Source organism: Rhinatrema bivittatum, chromosome 5 (genome assembly GCF_901001135.1).
Source record: "Rhinatrema bivittatum chromosome 5, aRhiBiv1.1, whole genome shotgun sequence".
Lineage (NCBI taxonomy): Eukaryota > Metazoa > Chordata > Amphibia > Gymnophiona > Rhinatrematidae > Rhinatrema > Rhinatrema bivittatum.
The window spans coordinates 94,067,765-94,094,034 of record NC_042619.1 but is presented as its reverse complement, the minus strand read 5'-3'; the positions used below and the strand labels follow the sequence as shown (position 1 = coordinate 94,094,034).

General features: G+C 42.9%; 1 protein-coding gene across 1 annotated transcript in view; it reads right to left on the bottom strand.

Annotated features, from left to right (window-relative positions):
- The window catches only part of PAN3 (poly(A) specific ribonuclease subunit PAN3), a 315,850-nt gene extending 290,578 nt beyond the window's left edge, over positions 1-25,272 (bottom strand). Inside the window, exon 1 of the mRNA XM_029602606.1 lies at positions 24,679-25,272. Coding sequence (XP_029458466.1) covers positions 24,679-24,976 — 298 coding nt within the window. The 5' untranslated portion in view covers positions 24,977-25,272. The remainder of the gene's footprint in view (positions 1-24,678) is intronic.
- Between the last annotated feature and the right edge of the window lie 998 nt (positions 25,273-26,270).

Here is a 26,270-nt window from a genome sequence, read left to right as displayed (position 1 = left end):
CACTTAGGGACCTATTAACCATCTTTTTTTATAATTTCAAAGGAGACCTCTCTCACATTTTTTACAGTCAGAAATGGACAGGGATCTAATACTGAAAAAACTGAATTCAACCCTGTAGTTACACGATGTTAGGTTCCATGTTAGGAGATACCACCCAGAAAAAAGATCTAGGCATCATAGTGGATAATACTTTAAAATAGTCGGCTCAGTGTGCTGCAGCAGTCAAAAAAGCAAATAGAATGTTAGGAATTATTAGGAAGGGAATGGTTAATAGAACGGAAAATGTCATAATGCCTCTGTATCGCTCCATGGTGAGACCGCACCTTGAATACTGTGTACAATTCTGGTCGCCGCATCTCAAAAAAGATAAAGTTGCGATGGAGAAGGTACAGAGAAGGGCAACCAAAATGATAAAGGGGATGGAACAGCTCCCCTATGAGGAAGGCTGAAGAGGTTAGGGCTGTTCAGCTTGGAGAAGAGACGGCTGAGGGGGGATATGATAGAGGTCTTTAAGATCATGAGAGGTCTTGAACGAGTAGATGTGACTCGGTTATTTACACTTTCGAATAATAGAAGGACTAGGGGGCATTCCATGAAGTTAGCAAGTAACACATTTAAGACTAATCGGAGAAAATTCTTTTTCACTCAACGCACAATAAAGCTCTGGAATTTGTTGCCAGAGGATGTGGTTAGTGCAGTTAGTGTAGCTGGGTTCAAAAAAGGTTTGGATAAGTTCTTGGAGGAGAAGTCCATTAATGGCTATTAATCAATTATACTTAGGGAATAGCCACTGCTATTAATTGCATCAGTAGCATGGGTTCTTCTTAGTGTTTGGGTAATTGCCAGGTTCTTGTGGCCTGGTTTTTGGCCTCTGTTGGAAACAGGATGCTGGGCTTGATGGACCCTTGGTCTGTCCCAGCATGGCAATTTCTTATGTTCTTAACCCTGACACTTTGGCATTCACTTCCTTCAGTGAGGTCATTTCAAACTCTGTCCATAAATTTTGAACGGAACTAGTATACATCGAACCCAGATTACTTGATATGGGTCACAGTTCATTAGGGCATTAGCCACTGTCACAGGCCCGAAAAGCTCTAGAGGTTTGTTAGGTAATCGTTCTAGATGTGCCACATAGTAATCCCTTTTAGCTTTCAAGCAACAGGCGTGATAATCATTCAGTGCCTTCTATATATGTAATTAAAGACCTCATCTTTCACCTTTCTACGTTGCTTCTCAAACATTAACTGAATACCAGGGCACACACTTTCCCTTCTCCCTAACTTTAGCCTTATATGCAGGAACCACATGATCATATGTTTGCACTAACAATGAGTGCCACTTGTTTGGTATTACAGGGAGGGACAGTGTCCCAAACTTCTGGGCCAATCTTAGCTAACCAACACTCCTTGAATTGCTCATTATCTGGTGACAGGCATCTGTATCTTACTTTCCTTAATGCTCAATTTCCCCCTTTTAATGCTGATTCTAAGCTAAAACAAGTCATATAAAGATCAGACCAAACTGCCTCAAGCTTAATACCCTGTAAACAACAGGGATTAGACTCCTTACACAGCAGCAGGTCCAAAGTACACCCCGCCCTATGTGATGTACCAGAGATCAATTGTAAAAAAGATACAGCTTGTAACAAGGAAGTAAATTCCTTTATTATCCTCAAAATATAGATTAAAATTACCCAGTAATATTAAACTCTTAAATCTTAATGCCAAGGTACTCACAAACTCATTCAAGAGACGTAAATTAACTAACCTTTGGCCTGGAGGAAAATACAACATACAGCTAATCAGTCCATTTATGAACCTTTAGCAACAAAGCTGCAGGATGTGGGCATGCCTATTGAACTTCTCGCTTTAATGCCAAAGACTGCTTAAACAATATTATACCACCCCCTTTCTTACTTCCTCATGATTGTTGGAAATAAACATATCCTGCAGGACAGGCACTGTTCATAAGAAGTGTCATATTCCTGATGTCAGGTGTCAACCACGCAGAAAATATCCAACTGGTGGGATAGTATACTATCCATAATAAACTCGCCCTTATTCCAAATTAAGCATGCACTAACGTACCTGACATGGAGATAATCCCTGATCATCTTCATGGATGGGTCAAAACATGGTCCAACCAATTGAGGATATTGCAGGCTTTAATAAAGAGGCCTTCCATGTCCTTTACTAAGACCAGCATAGCAGTCCCTACCTAATACCACCGATATCATACATCATATGAGAAAACCACACAAGTCACACTACTGCGGAGCGCATAATTTGCGCAGAACTCCCTCCGCGCAGAATTGCCAAATTCTGCGCAGAAAATAGTAGCGGAGACCCCGGCATGCCGCGAACAGAGCGCGCAACGATGAAGGCCCGCGTGTGCCACGGGACGCGTTCCACTCGTGGCGAAGATGAAAGCGCCGGCACACCTTTCATGGGGAAGATGGAAGGACCCCGTGAGAGAGAATGTGTGTGTGTGTGTGAGTGAGTGAGGGGTGTGAGAAAGGGAGGGTCTGAGAGAGCATTGGAGGTGAGGGGGGGATGCTTGAGTGTGGGTTTCAGAAAGAGAGAGAGAGACCTATATGAGGAGATTGTGAAGGAGTGTGTATGTGTGTGAGAGATTGGGAGCTTGTGTGTATGAAAAAGAGATCGTGTTTATGTGAGGGTGCTAGCCTGTGTGAAGGGATTGTATAGGTGTTAGACAGAGCCTGTGTGAAGGGGTGCGTGAGAGAGAGACATAGGTAGCCTGTGTGAGGATGTAAGCGTGAGAGAGAAAGGGAGTGTTGCATCCATCGGTGCTAGACGGCTTCGCCCCGTTTGCCTCACCTTGTTCACGGCTCTTCCCGCTTACCTTGGGAAAAACAGCTACCACCCTCTCCGGCATCCCCGGAACGGCAATGGTGCTGCCTCCCGCCATGCTCCTCCTAAGGACCTACTAGGGTGCGCGCCACCTATGACTTTATTCCAACATTGGCGCGAACCTCAGGGGCGTCCCCCTCTACTGACGTCACGCCATCCAGGTATATAGCATCCGGGTATATAGCCTGTACTAATTTGCTAGCTCGTTGAGTTAGCAATGATTGGTCTTGGCCGGTCTAAGCTACTCTGCCGCTTCCATGCTGCTGCTGGAAGCTTTCTCTCTGCCCTTAGGGGTAACTGCTAACCTGGGTACCCGCTCCTCGGGGTCCCTCTGCTTTATTTCAGGTGCCTTTCAGGGATCAGGTACTCTCTCCTCGAGGACCTGCTCTCCCTGCCCTCCCCTGCCTCGGTGCCTGTACCATCTACTTCATCCTGGTGGAATCGCATACCTACAGCAACCATCTAGTGAGTAATCTAACTCTCAGTCTATCTCATCCACAGCACTGCCTTGCTGGGAAACATGCACCGGAATTCCCCTATACCAATGGGATGAGAAGGGTCCCCTCTGCAGAGGGTCCTGAGACAGCTACATCCAGACTACCTCACTACTGCCACCTCTGGTGGTGTACTTCAAGCTGTTTAATAAAAGAACTAACTATTTTTGTGCGTCCTGAGTCTAGCCCAGTACTGTGGCTCCTCACGGGGCTCCTCCCCATGGGCGTGGTCACCTGTCACAGTACCCAAGAATCCACCCAAACACCGCTTAACAATAACAGGGAACTTGTGTGGGTGTGTATCCAAGAGAGAGGGCCCTGTATGAGGGAGTGTGTGTGTGTGTGTGTGTGTGTGTGTGTGCAAGAGAGAGAGAGAGTAAGGGAGCCTGTTTGAGGGTGTGTGTATGTGTATTAGAGAGAGGGAGCATGTGTGTGAGAGAGAGAGGGACAGAAGGAGCCTGTGTGAGAGGCAGTACTGAGAACGGGGTCAAACTCTGGGACTGGCGAGAGTGGAAGGGGTTGAGCCTAGAGGTGGGAGGGGAGAGTTACTGGCGAATGGAGGAGTTGGGGCCCGAGAGGGCAAAGTGGCCAGGGGAGTAGGGAGAGCGAGTAGGACACTCTTACGATGAATTTCTAGGGAAATTCTGCTCAAAATATTTAAAATTCTGCATCTTTAAGTAATAACTTTTTTCTGTATTAATTTAAAATGTAATTACTTAAAGACTGTCACATAATTTGTGTTATTTTGACCAATATATTGCAGAATTTTAAGTTTTTGTGTGCAGAATTCCCCCAGGAGTAAACAGTACATTGACGACATTACACTAAACTATCAGTTACTAGACTCAGAGGCCAACAAATCAAAACATCTTCCAAAGTCCAGTCTCACTAAGGGACTCACCAAGGGGCAGGCCCCTTTGGTGGACTCTTAGGTGAGTGCCCACCATGCGGGTGCCTACCTTGTGTGCGCCTTTTAGTGCACCAATGCTGGAGTCTCTGTCCAATGATGTCATGATCATGTGACCCGTCTTTCAACGTGTTCACCAGGAACTCATTTTCAGCTGTAGCAGCATTGGAACTAAAGTGCAGCAGTGCCTCTTCAAGCACAATGTGCGAGCATCAGGTGGGCAGAATGAATGCTGATACATCCATTTTATCTAATTATTGGCCAATTTCCTCCCTGCCCTTCCTAGCAAAGGTGATAAAAGCAGCTGTACTTGAACAACTTACTGATTTTCTGGAGGAATGATCAATACTTTACTAGTTTCAGTTTAGCTTTCACAAAGCATTTAGTACCAAGACTCTTCTGCTTTCCAATGTTAATACTATACTAAGAGGATTTGACATGAACATCAACATATCTGCGACGTTCGACACATTTCGAGACTCCATTCTATTGGTATTACTGATACTACTCTAAAATGGTTCACAACAAACCAGCAGGCCAATATAGTAAAGTGCGGCCACGGTTAACCTGCTTCTAACCCGCGTTAGTGAATCGCAGGTTGGGCTATCCCCTTTAACCCATCCTTACCGCCTCTTTAACTCAACGGGTAACCGAGGCATGTATATGAGATGTAAACGATCGGATTAGCTATTCCCTCCCATACAGTAACGTGCGCCCCGATTATCGCTTTTTAAACCTGCACTTTTCCCGCGCATTTAACCTGCTAACTTACCGCCTATCCTTACCCCTGCGTTAGAGGCAGGGGTAAGGATAGGCGGAAAACTTCGCTCACCTGCCCTGGCTGCGTCCATGGGTGCCAGTCTCTGGGGCCGCCTCAGTCCTCTCAAATTGACGGGCCAATCCCCCCAGGCTCTCCGGAGCTGCTACCCAGCTCTGCCCCAGTCTTGCAAAAAAAAAAAAAAAAGTTTCCTTTCTTCTTGCCGGCGGGCGCATTCTTCAAGGTGGCGGGAGCCAGCGGGCGCGCATTCACCGAGGCGGCAGGAGCCGGCGGCGAAAGCAGCCTCAAACAGCCCCCGCCGGCGGTGAATGAATGCACGCCTGTGCAATTCGGGCGCTCAAGGCGTGACGTCACGAACGCCGATGTTACACGCCGTGACACCAAACGTCGTGACGTCACGCCTTGAGCGCCCGAATTGCACAGGTGTGCATTCATTCACCGCCGGCGGCTCCCACCGCCTCGGTGAATGTGAACCCGCCGGCTCCCGCCAGTAATTTTACTTTTATCACACTCCCTTTTGTTTTAACTTTCGCCCTGCACCTTGCTTCGGGAGGGAGGGAGAGAGGACCATCCACTTCCTGGTACCTGTCATTTCAAATGTCATTTGAAATGACATTTGAAATGACAGGTACCAGCGCACCCAGGATACTGTATAGGCGCTGAATAGCGCTCTATACAGTAAAATGGATTGCGCGGGCCTAACGCTTCACGGACGCGGCTTGCATTTGCAAGCTATTTAAATACAGTATCGAGCGGTAGGTGAGCCGGACTGTGCGTGTGGCAAACGCGGGTGCGCCCGGCACTAACGCAGCTCTTCCTACCTCTCCTTACTGTATCGGCCCGCAGAATAGGTAATGCTGTTTCAGACTGGCTCCCAGTTAATACAGTGGTGCCACAAGGGTCACCCTTATTAGTGACATTCAATATTTCTCTTTTTCCACTATACAAAGTTCTGGCCTGTCTCAACATTAATTATAAAATGTACACTGACATTTAGATTTTTGTATCATATGATCGCTCTCTATGCATAATTTAAATTAAACTTTGGCTAACACATAAATTGCAACTTAATGTCCAAAAAACTGAAGGATTATCTTGTCTAACAAAGCCACCTACCAATGCCTATCCTACTTCTTTTGATTTATTTGGGTACTTGTATACCTATCACTCACAAAGGACAAAATCTTGGAGCCATGAGAGATTCCATACAATCTTTGAAGGCTCAAATTAATACAGTCATAAAGCAATCTTTTTATAAACTGTGCATGCTAAGATGCCTGAAACCTCTCCTTGAGCACAGTGACTTCCACGTCATACTTCATTCCCTTGCTCTAAGCGGTTTGTACTACTGTAATTCCCTGTATCTTGGTCTACCAGCATGCTCATTAAGGGCATTACAGATAGTCCAAAATTCTGCGGCTCACTTACTGACAGGAAACAAAATACATGACCACATTACTCCTGCATTAAAATCATTACACTGGTTGCCAATACATTGGCGCATCCAATATAAAGTATTATCCTCAATTCAAAAATTACTGATACTGAATATTTCCCACATGGATCAATATGATATTAAGAATATACAGGCCAATTAGAGTATTGTATTCAGCAAATATTTATTGGAAGTTTCATCACCCAGATTAATGCATCTTGAAATAACCAGAGAGACACAGCTTTTTCAATTGTAGGTCCTCATTTGTGGAACTCACTGCCAGAGTCACTTTGCAGTATTAACTGTTCAAAGACCTTTAAAAGGCATTTAAAACCTATTTTGTTAGGCCTCTGACACAGTTCAACCTTGACCTAAGAACAATCTCAGCAGCTTTAATTAATATACGATGATCTTCAGACAGATACAATATTTATTGTAATTGTCTTTGTTCACTGATGTTATTTTATCTGTATGACTTGTTCTGTGTATAATTTTATGTATCATTTCTGTAATCTGCTTTGAACACGCGCTTGCATGAATGCAGAATATAAATCTTTTTAAATAAATAAATAAATGCAATCCCAGCTTGGTGGGATGCTTTTTGAGAGCCTCTATTAAGCAGAGAAAGGAGGGGTGATGGAAGAGAAAGGAGGAGGAGTCAGGGGAAGAGAGAGCGAGCAATCTTCCTGGCCCTTTTTCTTTTTATTTCATAGTTTAAGGGTTGCAAGGTTCTTGCAGGATCCAGGAACTGTTCTCTAGTGCACCACAGACTCCTACTGGTAAGGAATAACCACTCAGAGCTCAACCAGGGAAGGGCCTGGGAGAAATGCTTCCACTGGGAAAATGACTCAACCAGGCCAGGGTCTCACAAAGGCTCTGGGAACAAAAGATCTCACTTGTCCGCAGTTGCCAGTGTCAGAAACTACTGAATTGGACTAGGACCCCACCCCTCTTATATCTCAGCGTGAAGTCATAAAAGAGGTGTGTCCTCTGTCTCCATCAGCTGTGGAAGAAGAAAATCCCATGCATCATGACTGGTCCAGCAGGAAGAAATGTCCATTATTGCTATAGTTTTAGAAGTCGTCTCTCTGAAGCAACTTGCTGAGAAGCCCATTGTGACAAGGTGACACTAGACCTGGCATTTCCAAGTTATGGTATTAAAACCTGGAAACAAGTGTTCACCATACTGTGTGGTTCAATGTAAATAATAGATCAGAATCAAACAATACTAAAAAAGAGGTCCTGGATTTCAGAATGGCTGACTTTAGGAAATTGAAAGATTATGTTAAGGAAGCTTTGTCAAGAATAAAATTAAAGAGATACAGAGTAGCTATGACAGTAATAAAAAGGAACACTACAATGGCAACAAATATTTGTGTCCAGCATGTTAGCAAGGGGGAGATAATGAAGAAGCTATTATGGTTCACCAAAATAGGAGAAAAGCCAGAACAAAAAGAATATCATTCAGAAAATGCAATCATACACAAGAGAAGGACAGGCATAATTAGCAGGAAAAACAAAGGCAGGCAGGAAGGGCAATCAAGCAAGCAAAGGCTTAAACAAAGGAGGATAGGGCCAAACCAATAAAGGCAGGAAATAGATACCCAAAGGACGTTTTAAGAGAAAAAATGAAGACCAAAAGGTGATTAGTAAATTAAAAGGGAAAACAGATTTAGTGAAGATGAAGATCAAAAGAAAGCAAATATCTTAAATACTTTTATTCATTCACACTAGAAAAAAAAGGGTGAGAAACCAAAAGTGAACGATACCATTTACTAAGAAGATAGTATTCCAAATACTAACAAAACTGAAATCAAAACCAGGCTAAGGGATGTGATGGGGTACATCCTAGAATATGAACGAGATAAAGGAGATGCAGACTGTACCCTTCACAGCTCTATTCAGCTTATCACTTGAAACAAGTGGGTTTCCAAGAGAATGGAGAAGAGCCTATGTAGTACCATGGCACAAGGGCAGGAATAAGGAGAAACAGGAAACTGTAAACTTTTTAGTTTAATATAAGTGATAGACAAGATAATTTTTCACTATTGAAGGACAGAATAGTGAACTTTGAAGCCAGTAGTTAAAATCATAGGCAACATGGTTTCAAAAGGGAAAAATCTTGCCAAATGCAATTGATTTCTTTGAAGTGAGCACAGTAGTAAGCATGGGACATGTACAGGGGATCTCTGAAGGAATGTTAGAGATTGTAAAGCTGAGCAGCTGTGTGCATAAGCAAACTAGTCAGGTCGTATGGTCTTTTACTGCCTCATATTTGTATGTTTCTAAACCAGGAGGATACAATAGATGTGGCCTATCTGGATTTCAATAAAATATTTGACACTGCTCCTTACAGAGGCTAATGAGCAAGCCAGCCAATCAGGGAGTTGAAGAAAAACTACAAAGTGAGTGGAAAGTTGGTTGAGGAATACTGCTTTTCTGTACATCCTCCGACTTATTATCCTAGCGATAATAAGTCTGAGGAACGAAAAAGGTTAAAAATTTTTTATTTTTTTTTTTTATTTAAAGAGTGCCAGCAGGTCAGGTTGGGAATACGGAACTCAATTTTACGAGCATCCATTTTCCTAACCCATGACTGTCAGCAGGTTCAGAAAACAGACACTCGTAAAACTGAGCATCCGTTTTCTGAACCCGCTGACAGCCACCTCTCCTGGGTTTCCGCCGCTGAGGAGGCACTAGGGATGCGCCATTGTCTCTAGTGCCTCCTTTTTAGTGTGACCCCCTCATTTAAAAAAACAGTATCACACCCAAGACAGGTGGCTGGGCACGCACTCAACACTGAGCGCCCGTTTTCCCACGCAGCTTACAGTATCGGCCTGAAAGAGTGGTAGTCAATGGGATCCACTCTGGTAAAGAGAAAGTGACCAGAGAGGAGCCATAAGAATTATGCTAAGCCCAGTTCTCTTTTTATAAGAGACAATGGGGTATGGTCAGAAGGGAAAGTGTGCCTCTTTGTAGAGGATATGAAAATTTGCAATGAAATAGATATGTCAAAAAGGAGTAAATAAGATGAAAAATGACTTTAAATAATTTGAAAACTGGCAACTACACTTTAATCCAAAACATACAAAAAACATGAATTTGGGATACAGAAATCCAAGGGGCAAACATCTTTTCAGAGGCAAAGAACTATTAGTCTCTACTATTATTGGCATCAGTAGTTGAGATCTTCTTGGTGTTTGGGTACTTGCCAGGTTCTTATGGCCTGGTTTGGTCTCTGCTGGGAACAGGATGCTGGGCTTGATGGACCCTTGGTCTGACCCAGCATGGCAGTTTCTTATGGTCTTATAAATATGATGCCTGGAGATGGGGGAGGGGAAGCGTTATCTCTAATGACCTCAATGCGACAAAACAATTGAGTAAAGTAGTTAAGGTCCTTCAATTTCAGTTTAAACCGATTTCCACCCTAATTTTAGGCTTAAAGAGCAGCTGCAGAGTGCAGATACAGCATCTCAAGGCCTCCAGCGTGGGCCAAAGCACCTGCTGCGTTTCAAGTCCCACCCTCCACAAGTGAAAGCGTTCACCCTCCAGTGTCACTGATGTGGCGTTTCAAGTCTCAACTCTCTCTCTCTCACCCAGGCAGCCACCCATGCAGCATTTGAAACAGGCCATGCCCCTCAGAAGCTCCCTGGCCCCGTACAAAAGCAGAAATGTGGTGCTGAAGAGCGTGGGGGCTGAGAGATAAGCCTAGAGCCATCACTAGTAAGAAACAATGCTGTGGCAATAGATGGGAAGAGAGAGATTCTTGGAAGCGTGGAGAGAAAAATGGACATGCTAAGCAAGGGATGGGAGTAGAGATAGGGATGCTGCTGAGTGGATGAGTGGGAGAATTTGCTTAATCTTGTTTTGTCTTAGCTTCTGTCCACCAAAATAAACTCCAATATTTACCCAGAAAAATTAGTCACATTTTTCCACTGATTTTCTCCTGTTTTTGTTCTTGACATAAACCATGATAAATTCCTGGGAAAAAATTTAAAAAACAAAAAATGAAGGCCCCTAATAGTATATTTGTATGCATAAATAAAAGTGATCAGTCCATGCAGGCTATCCAGTTGCTACCTCTCCAGTTTTCCACATTTAAATGAAAACCATTCCCCAACCCTGTTGGGGAATGGTTTTCCTGTTCCAACCACAGATTTACCAAGGATCGCAGCAATACTTGAGTTACTGCTCTATTCCTAAATTTTTACATAGGAGCAAATCATGATTAAAATAGAGCCAGTCAGTTCCATGCCAATTCCTCTTATTATAAAAGGTTAGGAATTTATGAAGCAAAAACCGTAAGGGTTCACTCTCTGCAACCTACTCTGACCATCAGAAAAAAAAAAGTGCTTAAGTTAAAATTAAAACCTTATAGAAAACATGGTCAAGATTATGTCCATCTCCATACAACTGATTTTTGTACATACACTGGTACAATAATGCTTGTAGAAGAAGGATAGCCAATTTAAAATGAAAAGATGCTCTAAGCATCACAGTGAGGTGCTGGACCTCCCATTCTGTATTACAGTTTACATCTGTCACTGGACAATACACTGAGAGAATATTGAGAGCAGAAGATTTTGCTGGTGGCTGTAAAGGATCAATAAGTACTGCTTGCTAGACAACTCTGGGTCTTAAAAGTTTGGGAAGAGGTGAAATTGTGGGATATATCTTACTATTAAACATATTTGCATATAAAAACCAAATACTATCTAGGATCTTATACTCTTTAGTTATTGGTTCAAATTATGGATAAATAAATAAATATATATATATATATATATATTTATCAAAAAAACCCCAACGTGATACCGTTGGAGACAACTAGCACTTTCTACATATACTCAACCAACTTATAAAACCCCACAATGTTTTTGTTATAAACACATTTATTAATTTTTTATTAGTGTATTAACACTCACTCTACATATGTATCAATACAAAACTACAAAATTATATCAAATACATGATTATTACACACATTAAAAAATCCTAAAAGTCCAACAGTTATTCACCCTCAATTTTCTCCTAACTACTAAACTCAATCTCACCCTCAGTGGACTTACATATACTCTGTGATGTTATACTTGGTCTTCTGTAACAAATCAACCACTAAACTATTAAACATTTTATCTGCATAGCTCAATTGCTATGCCCATCAATCTTAACACAATTTAGTGGTATATTCTATTTTGAAGATTCCATCTTCCATCAATTATATATATATATATATATATAATGTTCATCATAGCTGTTAAGATTCACTGACAAAAGGTTCTATGAATTAAGAAATATGTGGGATATAGAGAATTTCTACATTTTGTTAATATCCAGTAGACAAGATCTGCTTTGTATAGCAACAGCTATCCAAAAACCAGACAATACATAGTTTCCTTTAAGATCACCTTTCAACCTATAATATTCTAAGAACACAAGAACATAAAAGTTTTGCCATGCTGGGTCAGACTGAACATCCATTAAGCCCAACATCCTGTTTCTAACAATGGCCAACCCAGGTCATAAGTAACTGGCAGGATTCCTAAATTCAATAGAACTGAGAAATGAAACTGAGGACCTGCTATTGGAAATTTGTAAACTATCAGTATCATCTATGATACCTGAAGACTGGAGGGTTGCCAGTGTAACGCCAATTTTTAAAATGGAATCAAGGGTTGATCCCGGAAACTACAGACCAATGAGTCTGATATCTTTGCCAGACAAAATGGTAGAAACTATCATAAAGTACAAAACTGCTGAACATATAGATAAGCATAGTTTAATGGGACAAAGCCAACATGGACTTGCCTCACAAATTTGCTACATTTTTTCAAGGGCGTAAACAAACATGTGGATAAAGGTGAGCCAGCTGATATAGTGTACCTGGATCTCCAGAAAGCATTTGATAAAATCCTTCATGAGAGACTTCTTAGAATATTAAAAAGTCATGGGATGGGGGCGGTTTCCTATTGTCGCTTGCCAACTGGTAAAAAGAATTCATAGAGTAGATCTAAATGGTAAATGTTCCCAATGGTTAATAGCAGAGTGCCCCAGGGATCAGTTCTGGGACCACTGCTTTTCAATATATTTATAAACAACCTGGAAATGGGACAAGTGAGATGATCAAATTTGCCGATAATACAAAATTATTCAAGTTGTTAAATCGCAAGAGGATTGTGAAGAATTGCAAGAGGACATTGCAAAACTAGGTGACTGGGCATGCAAATGGAAAACGAAATTTAATGTGGACAAATGCAAAGTGATGCACTTAGAAAACAGTATGATAGTGTTCTAAACATCAAAATCACAGAACATATAGAAAGACATGGTTTAATGGAACAAAGTCAGCATGGCTTTACCCAGGGCAAGTCTTGCCTCACAAATCTGCTTCACTTTTTTGAAGGAGTTAATAAACATGTGGATAAAGGTGAACCGGTAGATATAGTATACTTGGATTTTCAGAAGGCGTTTGACAAAGTTCCTCATGAGAGGCTTCTAGGAAAAGTAAAAAGTCATGGGATAGGTGGCGATGTCCTTTCGTGGATTGCAAACTGGCTAAAAGACAGGAAACAGAGAGTAGGATTAAATGGGCAATTTTCTCAGTGGAAGGGAGTGGACAGTGGAGTGCCTCAGGGATCTGTATTGGGACCCTTACTGTTCAATATATTTATAAATGATCTGGAAAGAAATACGACGAGTGAGATAATCAAATTTGCAGATGACACAAAATTGTTCAGAGTAGTTAAATCACAAGCAGATTGTGATAAATTGCAGGAAGACCTTGTGAGACTGGAAAATTGGGCATCCAAATGGCAGATGAAATTTAATGTGGATAAGTGCAAGGTGATGCATATAGGGAAAAATAACCCATGCTATAATTACACGATGTTGGGTTCCATATTAGGTGCTACAACCCAAGAAAGAGATCTAGGTGTCATAGTGGATAACACATTGAAATCGTCGGTTCAGTGTGCTGCGGCAGTCAAAAAAGCAAACAGAATGTTGGGAATTATTAGAAAAGGAATGATGAATAAAATGGAAAATGTCATAATGCCTCTGTATCGCTCCATGGTGAGACCGCACCTTGAATACTGTGTACAATTCTGGTCGCCACATCTCAAAAAAGATATAATTGCGATGGAGAAGGTACAGAGAAGGGCTACCAAAATGATAAGGGGAATGGAACAACTCCCCTATGAGAAAAGACTAAAGAGGTTAGGACTTTTCAGCTTGGAGAAGAGACGACTGAGGGGGGATATGATAGAGGTGTTTAAAATCATGAGAGGTCTAGAACGGGTAGATGTGAATCGGTTATTTACTCTTTCGGATAGTAGAAAGACTAGGGGACACTCCATGAAGTTAGCATGGGGCACATTTAAAACTAATCGGAGAAAGTTCTTTTTTACTCAACGCACAATTAAACTCTGGAATTTGTTGCCAGAGAATGTGGTTCGTGCAGTTAGTATAGCTGTGTTTAAAAAAGGATTGGATAAGTTCTTGGAGGAGAAGTCCATTACCTGCTATTAAGTTCACTTAGAGAATAGCCACTGCCATTAGCAATGGTTACATGGAATAGACTTAGTTTTTGGGTACTTGCCAGGTTCTTATGGCCTGGATTGGCCACTGTTGGAAACAGGATGCTGGGCTTGATGGACCCTTGGTCTGACCCAGTATGGCATTTTCTTATGTTCTTATGTAGTAACCCAAATTATAGCTACATAGCTACATAATGCAAGGTTCAACATTGGGGACAGAACAGCTCCCCTATGAGGAAAGGCTAAAGAGTTTAGGGCTGTTCAGCTTGGAGAAGAGACGGATGAGGGGGGATATGATAGAGGTTTAGAACGGGTAAATATGAATCAGTTATTTACTCTTTCAGATAATAGAAGGACCAGGGGGCCCTCCATGAAGTTATCAAGTAGAACATTTAAAACTAATATGAGAAAATTCTCTCACAACGCATAATTAAGCTCTGGAATTTGTTGCCAGAGGATGTGATCAGTGCAGTTAGTGTAGTTGGATTTAAAAAATGTTTGTATAAGTTCATGGAGAAGTCCATTAACTTCTATTAATCAAGTTGACTTGGGGGTAGATGCAATAAAATTTGTGGAAAGCGGGCACTGACTTCAGCGCCCGCTTTCTTAGCATACGCATGGCACTCGCAAGGGGGGGCGCCATGCAATAAACAAATTAGAGGGCCGTGCTAGCAACCCTGCGGTTACCGGCAGTCTGCCGGATATGAACACAGATACCGATATTCTCTGTTTTATTCTCCATTTCTTTCCTAATAATCCCTAGTATTCTGTTTGCTTTCTTGGCTGCTGCTGCACACCGAGCAGAAGATTTCAACATATTTTCAATGATGACACCTAGATCCTATTCCTGAATGGTAATTCATAATAATATAAGAAATTGCCATACTGGGTCAGACCAAAGGTCCATCAAGCCCAGCATCCTGATTACAACAGGGGCCAATCCAGGCTACAAGTACCTGGCAAGTACCCAAACAGTACGTAGATCCCAAGCTACTGATGCCAGTAATAGCAGTGGCTGTTCTCTAAGGGGCCGATGCAATACAGTGCACTCAGCCGAGCGCACTATTTAACCTGCTGTCTGACGCGTGTTAAATAGGTGCTAATCCCCCTATTGCTTTAGGGGGTGGATTAGCGCCTATTTAACACATGTCTGACACGGAATGAATGAGATAGCTGCTCATCACATGCAAATGCATGTGAATGAGGCTATTACTCATTCACTCCAAATGCAAAAAAATTAATGTGAGTCTCAGACGCACATTTATCGCTCAGATATTAAAGCCTGCTCACTGAGCGCACTGAAAAAAAGTACAAAAAAGCAGAAAAACTGCTTTTCTGTACTTTTTTTTTTTTTTTTCAAGGAAAAGAAAAACTCTGCTGGTCGCTTTGAAAACAGGCGCCGAGCATATTGGCGTCGGTACTTTTTTTCAGTGCGCTCAGCTATTAACGCCTACTCCAGGCAGGCGTTAATATCTGAGCAATAAATGTGCGTCTGAGACGCACATTTATTTTTTTGCATTTGGAGTGAATGAGTAATAGCCTCATTCACATGCATTTGCACGTGATGAGCACTAATTCACTCCACATCGGACGCGTGTTAAATAGACGCTAATCCACCCCCTAAAGCAACAGGGGGATTAGCGCCTATTTAATACATGTCCGACAGCGGGTTAAATAGTGCGCTCGGCTGAGTGCACTGTATTGCATCGGCCCCTTAGAGAATAGCCACTGCTATTACTGGCATCAGTAGCTTGGGATCTACTTACTATTTGGGTACTTGCCAGGTACTTGTAGCCTGGATTGGCCCCTGTTGTAATCAGGATGCTGGGCTTGATGGACCTTTGGTCTGACCCAGTATGGCAATTTCTTATATTCTTATGAATTACCATTCAGGAATAGGATCTAGGTGTCATCATTGAAAATATCTTGAAATCTTCTGCTCGGTGTGCAGCAGCAGCCAAGAAAGCAAACAGAATACTAGGAATTATTAGGAAAGGAATGGAGAATAAAACAGAGAATATCATAATGGCTCTGTATCGCTACATGGTGTGACCTCATCTTGAGTATTGTGTGCAGTTCTAGTCACATCTCAAAAAAGGTATGGATTATGGACTTTTCTTCCAGGAACTTGGCCAAATCATTTTTAAATCCAACTACATGCAGCTTTTACCTCATCCTCCAGCAATGAATTCCAGAGTTTAATTATGCATTGAGTAAAAAGGTATTTTATCCTAATTGTCTTAAATGTATCACCTAGTAACTTCATTGAATGTCCCTTAGTCTTTATACTTTTCAGAAGTGTAAACTGATTCGGGTTTACCCTTTCCAATCCACTAATTATTTTATAGACCTCTTATCATATTTCCCCTCACTCGTCTCTTCTCTAAACTAAAGAGTTCTAAACTCTTTAGCCTTTCCTCAAAGGAGAATTGTTTTATCGTCTATCATTTTGAATGCCCTTCTCTGTACCTTTTCTAATTCCATTATATCTTTTTTTAGATGCAGTGACACAGAACTGTACATGGTGCAGTTGCCTCATGGGGCGATAGAGGCATTATAATATTCTCTGTTTTATTCTCCATTCCTTTCCTAATAATTCTAACATTCTATCTGCTTTCTCGGCCGCTGCCACACCCTGGACAAAGAACTGCAACATATTATCCACGATGACAATCGGATCATTTTCCTGGGTGGCGACTGCCAATGTGTAGCTATAATTTGGGTTCCTCTAACCTGTGTGCATCATTTTGCTCTTGTCCACATTAAATGCAATCTGCCATTTGAATGCCCGCCCAGTCTTGCAAGGTCATTCTGCAATTTATCTCAATCCTCTTGTGATTTAAGAACTTTGAATAATTTTGTATCATCAGCAAATCTGACCATCTCACTTGGTATTCCCATCTCAAGGTCATTTATGAATATGTTAAACAGCAGCAGTCCCAGTACAGATCCCTGGGCACTCCACTATTCACATTTTTCTAATGAGAAAATTGACCATTTAGCCCTACTCTCTGTTTTCTGTCTTTTAACCAGTTCTTAAACCACAATAGAACATTGCCTCCTATCTCATGACTTTTTGCTTTCAAGAATCTCTCATAAGGTATTTTGTCAGATATTTTCTGAAAGTCCAGAGACACTGTAGCAACTAGCTCACCTTTATCCACGTTTATTCACACCTTCAAAAAAAAAAAAAAATCTAGCAGATTAGTGAAGCAAGACTTCCCTTCACTAAACCCATGCTGGGCTTGTCCCATTAAACAAGGACTATGTTCAGCAACTTTGTTCTTTATAATAATTTCAATCATTTTCTCCAGCACCGATATCTGGATCATCTCTGAAACCCTTTTTAAGAACTGGCATTACATTAGCCACCCTCCAACATTCAGGTCCTGTAGCTGATTTTAATGACAGATGCTTCTTTTCAAATTCTGTATTAGCCTTCCTTATCAATACTTTGTATCTAACTTGCCAGTGCTTATGCTGTTTTTCTTCATTTCAATCCCTTTTCCATTTTTTTTTTAAAGATGTTCTTTTTGCTGTAATAGCCACTCTCACTTCACCTTTAAACCATGCTGGCTATCGCTTGGCCTTCCTTCCACCTTTTTTAATGCATGGAATACATCTGTTCTGGGCTTCCAAAAAGATATTTTTGAATAGCGTCTTAACCTTTGCAGCTGCTCCTTTCAGTTTTTTCCTAATAAATTTTCTCAATTTCCTTCTTGAAAATTAAATGCTGTCATAGTACATTTCTTTAATGGCCTCCCTCTGGTTATCAAGTTAAATTTGATCAAGTTATGATCACTATTGCCAAGTGGCCCCAACATTATTACATCTTGCACCAAACCATGGGTTCCACAAAGGATTATATCTAAAATAGCTCCCTCTCTGATTTTTTGTACCAGTTGCTCCATAAAGAAGTCATTTATTTCATCTAAACACTTTGCATTTTATTTTTCAGACTTTTGGCATTTGCACTTAGACATTTCAAAGTTTGTTAGACCTGGGGGAATTCTGCGCTACTGCAGAGTGCAGAATTTCCCCCCCTGCACAGAATTGCCAAATTCTGCGCAGAAAAAAAGCAAAGGAGACACCGGCATGCCGCGAATGGAGCACACGAAGACGAAGGCCCACGTGTGCGGTGAGATGCACTCCGTTAGCAGCAAAGATGGAGTGTGCTCCGCTCGCGGCGAAGATAAAGGCCCTGGTGAGAGAGAATGGGTGTGAGAGAGGGGAGGGTGAGAGGGTAAGAGGGGGGGGGGGGAATGCTTGAGTGTGGGTTTCAGAGAAAGGGACCGAGAGAGCATGGGAAGGGAGGGTGAGAAAGCAGGAAGGTGTGAGAGAGCATGGGAGGTAAGAGAGCAGGAGGGGTGGGGGGATGCTTGAGTGTGGGTTTCAGAGAGAGGGAGCCTATATGAGGGGAGGGGGTGTGGGGGAGGGGAGCAGGAGGACGTGCGAGAGAGCATGGGAGGTAAGAGAATGGGGGAGGGATGCTTGAGTGTGGGTTTCAGAGAGAAGGAGTGTGTGTGTGTGTGTGAGAGAGAGATTGGGAGCTCGTGTGTATGAAAAAGGTATCATTTGTATGTGAGGGTGCTAGCCTGTGGGAAGGGTTTGTGTATGTGTGAGACAGAGCCTGTGTGAAGGGGTGTGTCAGAGAAAGACATAGGTAGCCTGTGTGAGGATGTATGTGTGAGAGAGAAAGGGAGCTTGTGTGGGTGTGTATGCAAGAGAGATGGAGCATGTGTGTGAGAGAGGGAGGGACAGAGGGGAGCCTGTGTGAGGGGCAGTACTGAGAACGGGGTCAAACTATGGGACTGGCAATAGAGTGGAAGAGGTTGAGCCTAGAGGTGGAGGGGAGAGATACTGGCAGGTGGAGGAGTTGGGGCCTGAGAGGGAAACGTGGCCAGGGGAGTAGGCAGAGTGAGTGGAAGGGACACTCTTACAGTGAATTTCTAGGGAAATTCTGCATCTTTAAGTAATAACCTTTTTCTGTATTAATTTAAAATGTAATTACTTAAAGACTGTCATCTAAATTGTGTTATTTTGACCAATATAAACTTTGCAGAATTTTAAGTTTTTGTGTGCAGAATTCCCCAGGAGTAGTATGTTTATTGTTTGTATTAACAATCTGCTTATTGGTTGACATGGGTAATTTGGGATCTTTTTGCTCTGTCTGCCCTTTACTTAAAGGCCCCTGGGTTACTTTAGCATTTATTGCAACTTCTCTATTAGGATGCCCTAACTTCCCTGTTTTGTTTACATCCTTAAAGCTTCATCAATCCAAACCATGCGCTTCTGAGCATGTTTGCTTTCCCCCATCATTTAGTTTAAAAGCTGCTCTATCACCTTTTTAAAAGGTTAGTGCCAACATTGTGGTTCCAGTCTGGTTAGGGTGGAGCCCATCCCATCAGAACAAGTTCACCCTTCCACAGAATGTTCCCCGGTTTCTAACAAATCTAAAACCCTCTTCCCTGCACCATTGTCTCATCCATGCATTGAAACTGTGAAGCTCAGCCTGCCTCTGGGGTCTTGCTTGCAGAACAGGGAGCATTTCTGAGAATGCAACTTTGGATGTTCTGGATTTCAGTTTCCTACCTAAAAGCCAAAGCTCAGCTTCCAGAACCTCCCTCCTGCACCTTTCTATCAGGTCGATACTGTAACGTGCGGTTGAAGATTTCCCGTCTGTAACGTGCCGGGAGCGTACAATTCGGACGCGTAAGGCGATCCAGCAATACAGTCTCCAGTTTCACGCGTCCTTAGCGCTTCTTAAAACAGACACATAACCCTTTCCGCACGCATGTATATGATATGTAAATGAACGAATTAGCTGTATAATGAAGGAATTAGCTATTCCCCTCCGATACTGTGACGCGCGCTCAGATTATCTCCTTTGTAACCCACTATTTTGCCGCGTCCTTAACCTGTTAGTTTTACCGCCTACCCTCTACTTGGTGTTAGTGTGGTGTTCGAAAATTAAAACGGGAATAAAGTGTAAAAAATGGGGGTAAAACCAAAGGGAGTAAAGTGTAAAAAACATTGCAGCGTAAGTTGTTTATATATATGTATAAATACCTGTCACTTTCCTGTCACTTTCCGAATCCCCCAGGCGTGCGGTCATAGAGGCGGCGGCGGGAGCCGGGCGCGCGGGTGGGCGCGCGTTGGATCCAGGCGGCGGTGGGAGCCGGCGGGCGGGTGGGCACGTGTTCGATCCAGGCCGCGGCGGGCGTGCATTCATCCAGGCAGAGGGAGCCGGCGGCGAAAGCGGCCTCCGGCTCCCTCTGCCTGGATGAATGCACGCCCACCCGGCCGCCTTGAGCGCTGAAATCGGGAGGAGAGGAGAAGGGAGAAGGGACTACCGTAGCAGACCCGAGCCTTGCTACTTTTTCGGTTTTTGGGGGTTTTTTTGCTTCGGGAGGAGGGGACAGGACTGGGGCTGCACCGGAGACCGGACGGGGCCAGGGCGAAAGTCATTTGAAATGACAGATACCAGCGCGGCCGTGAAGCGTTAGGCCCGCGAACCCAGGATACTGTATAGGCGCTCTATACAGTAAAATGGGTTGCGCGGGCCTAACGCTTGCCTAAGGCTTCGCAGCCGCGGCATGCATTTGCATGCAATTTGAAGAGAGTATCGAGCGGTAGGTGAAGAGAACTGTGCATGCGGGGAACGAGGGTGCACCTGACACTGCCGCACTGTTTCTACCGCGGCCTTAGAGTATCGATCTCATTGGTACCCACATGTACTCCCCAGAACTTTCTAAAATTTTATCTAGGTGGCACGTGGCAGGCAAGTTACCAAGTGATCCTCATACCCACCAACCACCCAGCTATATACATGTCTAATGATCGAATCACCCACTGTAACAGCTGTCATAACCCTTCTCTCCTGGGCACATAGCTCTGGACACACATCCTTGGTGTGAAAGGATAAGGCATCACCTGGAAGGCAGGTCCTAGCTAAAGATCACTTCCTTCCTCACCAAGGTGGGTGATCTCCTAGCTTTTCCAAAGCAGCTCAAGTGCTGCTTAATTGAAGTTGGGACCACTCTACTATGTCCCTGAAGGTCTCCTCTATATACCTCATCTCTTCCAGGAGCTCTTTACACCATGTACAGCACCTCACCAACTGGAAGATGTACATGTGACCCTTGGTGCAAAAGACTGGATAGCCCCCAACTCACTGCTGGACTTCTGTCTGCATCTTAGTTTTATTAAAGTTGCTAAAGTTTTAAAAGATGATTATGGAGTAGGTATGTCTCTCAGTTTAAGGGATTTTTAATTTTTTGGTGACTTTTAAAGTCCAAGTTTTTAAACTGATAGTAGGTGACTGACCAGTAACAAAACAATTTTTAGTGTGTGTGCCTTGATTAAAAGCTAGGACAGGTGATTTATTTTAGTGTGTGTGTGTTTGGGCTTTGTATTAAAACAAAAAGCAGGCTAGGAATAGGAAAGGATTTCTTTAGTATATTTGTAAGCTAGTGTAAGTATTAGAACTGTGAGTTTACAAAGGTCACTTACTTGATCTGAAAAGGTAAGAATTCTGGTTTCTGGGCAGTTAGTCCCAGGCTCTTTTTCTGTTAATAGTTACCCTTCCCCCCAGTTAAGAGGAAAATCTTATAAATAGGAGTCAATTAGTGAGTCTGAATATCATTCACTTAACCTTGATTTTAGTATTTGACTAGTTTTAGTTAGGTACATTCAAAAGCATTTGAATACTTTTAAATCACATGGTATGAGGCCAGACTTAATGCCTTGCATACTTCTGAGTTAGATAGCATTTAATATGAATCCTGATGGAACATCTTTTATTAAAAAGAAAGTTTATGCATAAGAACATAAGAAGTGCCATGCTGGATCAGAGCAAGGTCCATTAAGCCCAGCATTCTGTCTCTGACAGTGGCCAGTCCAGATCACAAGCATCAGTCAGATCTTAATAGTTGATATACCACTTTTATTTCATTCCCAGGGATAAGCAACAGCTTTTCTATGTCTACCAGGTTAATAACTGGTTATGGGCTTTTCCCTTCAGGAACGTGTCCAATCCCCTTTTGAACCCCACTATATTAGTTACCTTAACCATGTCCTCCAGCAACCAGATTCCATAGCTTGAGTGAAAATATACATCCTTAAGATTGGTTTTAAATTTGCTGGTTGCTAGTTTCATGGAGTGTCCCCTAGTCCTAGTGTTTGAAAGAGTAAATAACCAATCCCTATTTATCCATTCCACCATTCATCTATATAAATAAAAATGTAAATGTTTGTTCAAAATCTTAAATCTCCGAAAGTTCTTCACCAAATGCTTTGAAATTTTGACAACTTTGCATTCGAATACGCACGTGTTTTTATATACCTATATTATATAGATGTCACACCTGTGACAGGTAAAAACATGCTTTTTTGGAAAAACAGCGCCATCTGTTGGACGTAAAAGCAACACACGATATCTACAACATAAATGGGCTCTGACCGACGGACCGCAAATGCGCAGTAGAGAGCAGCTCTACCGCGCATGTGTGGACCATAGAGCTCTGCGCTACGTGCTGGGTGTCACAGAGGGGAGGAGGAAAGAGTAGACGAGTCGCCGCTCCGAGAAATTGCTCAACCCGTTCCTCCGCCGCTGGGGAAGGGGGGAGGAAGTAGGGACTGCCAGACAGTTTCACACAGGAGGAGGAAAGGGTAGAAGAGTCGCCGAGCCAGCCCATCCACCGCCAGGGAAGGGGGGGGAAGGAGTTGGGGCGGCTGGAGCAGAGCAAATGCAGTAGAAAGCAGCTGTGAAGAGATCACAAGCAGCTGCAGCCGCCAAAGCGCAAAGAGCTGAATAGAGAACAGCTCACCCTCCTCCCCTGCCCCTGAGGCCCGCAGATAAGGAGAAGCCAAGTAAATATCCCGCAACTGCAGGGGGTGGGGGGGAGAGGGAAGGCAGTGCTGTCAAGCCGCCCGTGGGTCTCAGCCACCACGGGAAGAGTTTACATGGGCATCGCTCCATCCCTACTCCCAGCAAAGCACCGTGACAAAGACAATCTCTATATCTGCACAGACAATGGAACAACAAAAAATATTGTATACCCATAAGCATTGTTAAATTAAACATATTAAAAACGTGCGCTCTTTTCCTTCTTTTCCATTTAACCAGACTGAGCAACAGCAATGTGTGGCCGGGTACAGCTAGTAATTTTCTAAGTTTCAATCATATCCCCTCTCAGTCATCTTTTTTCCAAGCTAAAGAGTCCTAATCTGTTTAGCCTGTCTCCATAAAGGAGCTTTTCTAACCATTATCATTTTTGTCATTCTTCTCTGTACCATTTCCATATGTGCTATATCTTTTTTGAGATAGGGCAACCAGAACGGCACACAATACTTAAGGTATGGTCATACCATTGATCTATACAAGGGCATTGTAATTTTCTCAGTTTTGTTCTCTATTCCTTTCCAAATAATTCCCAACATTCTATCTGCTTTTTTGACCACCACCACACACTGAGCCAAAGACTTCAAAGTATTATCTACAAGGACGTCTACAGTAGTAATGCCTCAATAAAATATGTAGTTTGGAGAAGAAAAATACATCAGTTTCTTCAGATTTGACAATGCTCTGTTCACCCATCTTGACTATGATGTAAATCCTTGTTCAGTTATATGATAAACCATGGTATTCTCAACCCAGTCCTTGGAACACAGCCAGCCACAGTTAGGTTTTCAGGTCACCCACAATGAATAGGAAGGAGATTGTAGGTAGTTCATACAATTCTTTGTATGCAGACATAGATCATGCATATTTATTGTGGATAACCTGACTGGTTACGTGTGTCCCAAGAATTGGAATGAGAACTCTTGTGATAAACTATTAATAAGATCATTCTAAATCTGATAGGGTCTCTCAAAACCAGGCCTCAGACAAAGCTATACCAGCTTTACACAGCAAATTACCAAATAACTGTCATTAAATATTTGAAATTTTTACATCAAAATGCTCTAGAATGCTATTAAAACTGTTTTCAGTCAAAAATATGAGAAATCTGAAAACTTAAACCAAACAGTGGCTCAGTAGGATCCATTCAAGTTTATTTAACCCTATAATCATAATTTGATAGTCTAACGAAATGTATAACCCCCCCCCCCAAAAAATAAGTTTCCTTCTACATAGTAATACTTTTTATTAAACTTAAAGTATCAAAAAATGATGCACATAACGTTTTCAAGATGACATATCGTCTTTCACAGATACTATCAACTCCAGACAACTGTTGTATTAGCAGTCCAATAAAATCTACAATGAAAACTATAAAGACAATGTGTGTGTGAATATTATATCTAATTTTTTTAAACAATTATTCCCTGCACCAAACCAAGCTCTGGGGAATACCACTACTTCTCAGAGCTTGTACAGCAAAGTAAACCTGCAATGCCCAAATATCTGGCAGTCTCTAAGAAAGTCATCCAAGTAAAAATCAACTCTCCCAGCAGAACACAAATCTGTAACACTGTATTTAACAAATATACAAGTTTGCCCTCGAAAAATACATGCAACTCCAATAATTTTGAATACGACTATTAACTTGATGAGAACAAACTGGCTTGGAGACCTCCTCCAGGAGGGGAGCAGCTGTTCCAATCTGCCATGCACGGGCACCCCCGCTGCAGATCTCCCCTAGCTGCAGCACTCACTTGTCAGGCGCTGAGCGTCCAGCGCTGCCCCGTGGCTCCCCAGCTCGCTCTTCTTGGGTCCGGGCGGCGGTGCCACCGCCGTGCCGGAGAGAGGATAGCCCGCCGAGGCCCCGCTCCCGGCCAAGGGCAGCGCGACGCTGTTGCTATGGTGCCCGAGGCCCGCAGCCGAGCCGGGGTCCTCATGCAGGAACTGGCACTCGTCGCCGTAGAAGCAGGTCTTGTCCTTGGCGTAGTAGCGGCAGTACTTAAGCTTGAGGCCGGGCAGCTGGGCGGCAGCGGTGGGCAGCGCGCTGTTCATGGCACTACTACCGCTACCACCGCCGCCGCTGCCGCAGGCGCACTCAAGGCGCTGCCCGCGGCTGGCAGAGCGGCCCTCACCGTCCCGCACCCGGGGAGAGGGCCCAGCTTTTTCCCCCGCGAGGGCGCGGCGTGTGGTGAAACGAGCCGACTCTCTCTCTGTCTCGCTCGCTTAAGGACGCAGCTCAGGATGAAACATTTACAAAGAATAAAAATAAAAAAAAAACCCCTAAACGGCACTTCTATGATGTTTTTCCTATTTTTCTCTTCCTGTGGAGCCCACCGTTTGCGCATGCGCGGCGCGGTGCCTTGTGGGTAAAGCCCAGCGCGAGCCTTGCTTGCTTGCGGTGAGAGGCCCAGGAAGTAGAAAGCGGCAGTGGGAATAGAGGAAAGCTCAAGCGCTCGGTCACTTTCACAGGGAAGCGGGGCGAGGGGACTTTCTGTGAAGTAGCCAGAGCCAGTTTCATAAACATATTTAAATTAATTTGGATTACTGTACAATACTGTTTCTGTTACTTCTGAAACAATCGTGAGCGCTGCCCACTTGCAACAACATATAAAACTGCAATAACAAAAAGCAACTTTTTAAACCTTATTCTGCATGTGAAGAGTGGCTAACTGGTCTTTAATAGGAAAGGGGCACATTTACGAAGTTTCCATCCCTGATCGAGAAAATTCACATCCCCTTTTGGGCTTGACGCTAGTGACTCCACCTACTATCTGACGTATGATTTTGGGAAACTGTAAACAGATTGAAGGAAGAGGGTGTGCAAAAACTAGAATATGGCCAAGTTTGTTTTCTGAAAAAGTCTGTTATGGAAAATCAAGGCAAAGGTTTTATTACAGATGTTACAGCTTTTTTGTAGTTTTATGAGACAAAATAGGTTTATTGTTAGCAGGAACCAGCTGTTTTATCGTAATCTAAAATAACACCAATGCTTACTAAAATATTCTGCATCTCAGGTGTTTTTTTAAATTAAATTTGTTGAGCAAGTGACAGGGTACATGGAACGTAATTGTTCAATTGTACTTTTGCTATATAATTTATTTCATAAATAGCTAATCAGAACATTTACAAATATGTTTAGTTGTATATTAAACTAGAGCAGATTTCAAGTGACTAACAGATTAGGTGCAAGTGCATTGGATAATGGCTATTAAGTTCTATCTTACAGGCCAATTCAGTAAAGTCCGCGGTGCGCGCGATGCAATATTCAAATTAGGTGGCGTGGTAGAAACGGGGAAAAGGAGGCGCTAGGGACACTAGCGCGTCCCTAGCGCCTCCTTTTTGACAG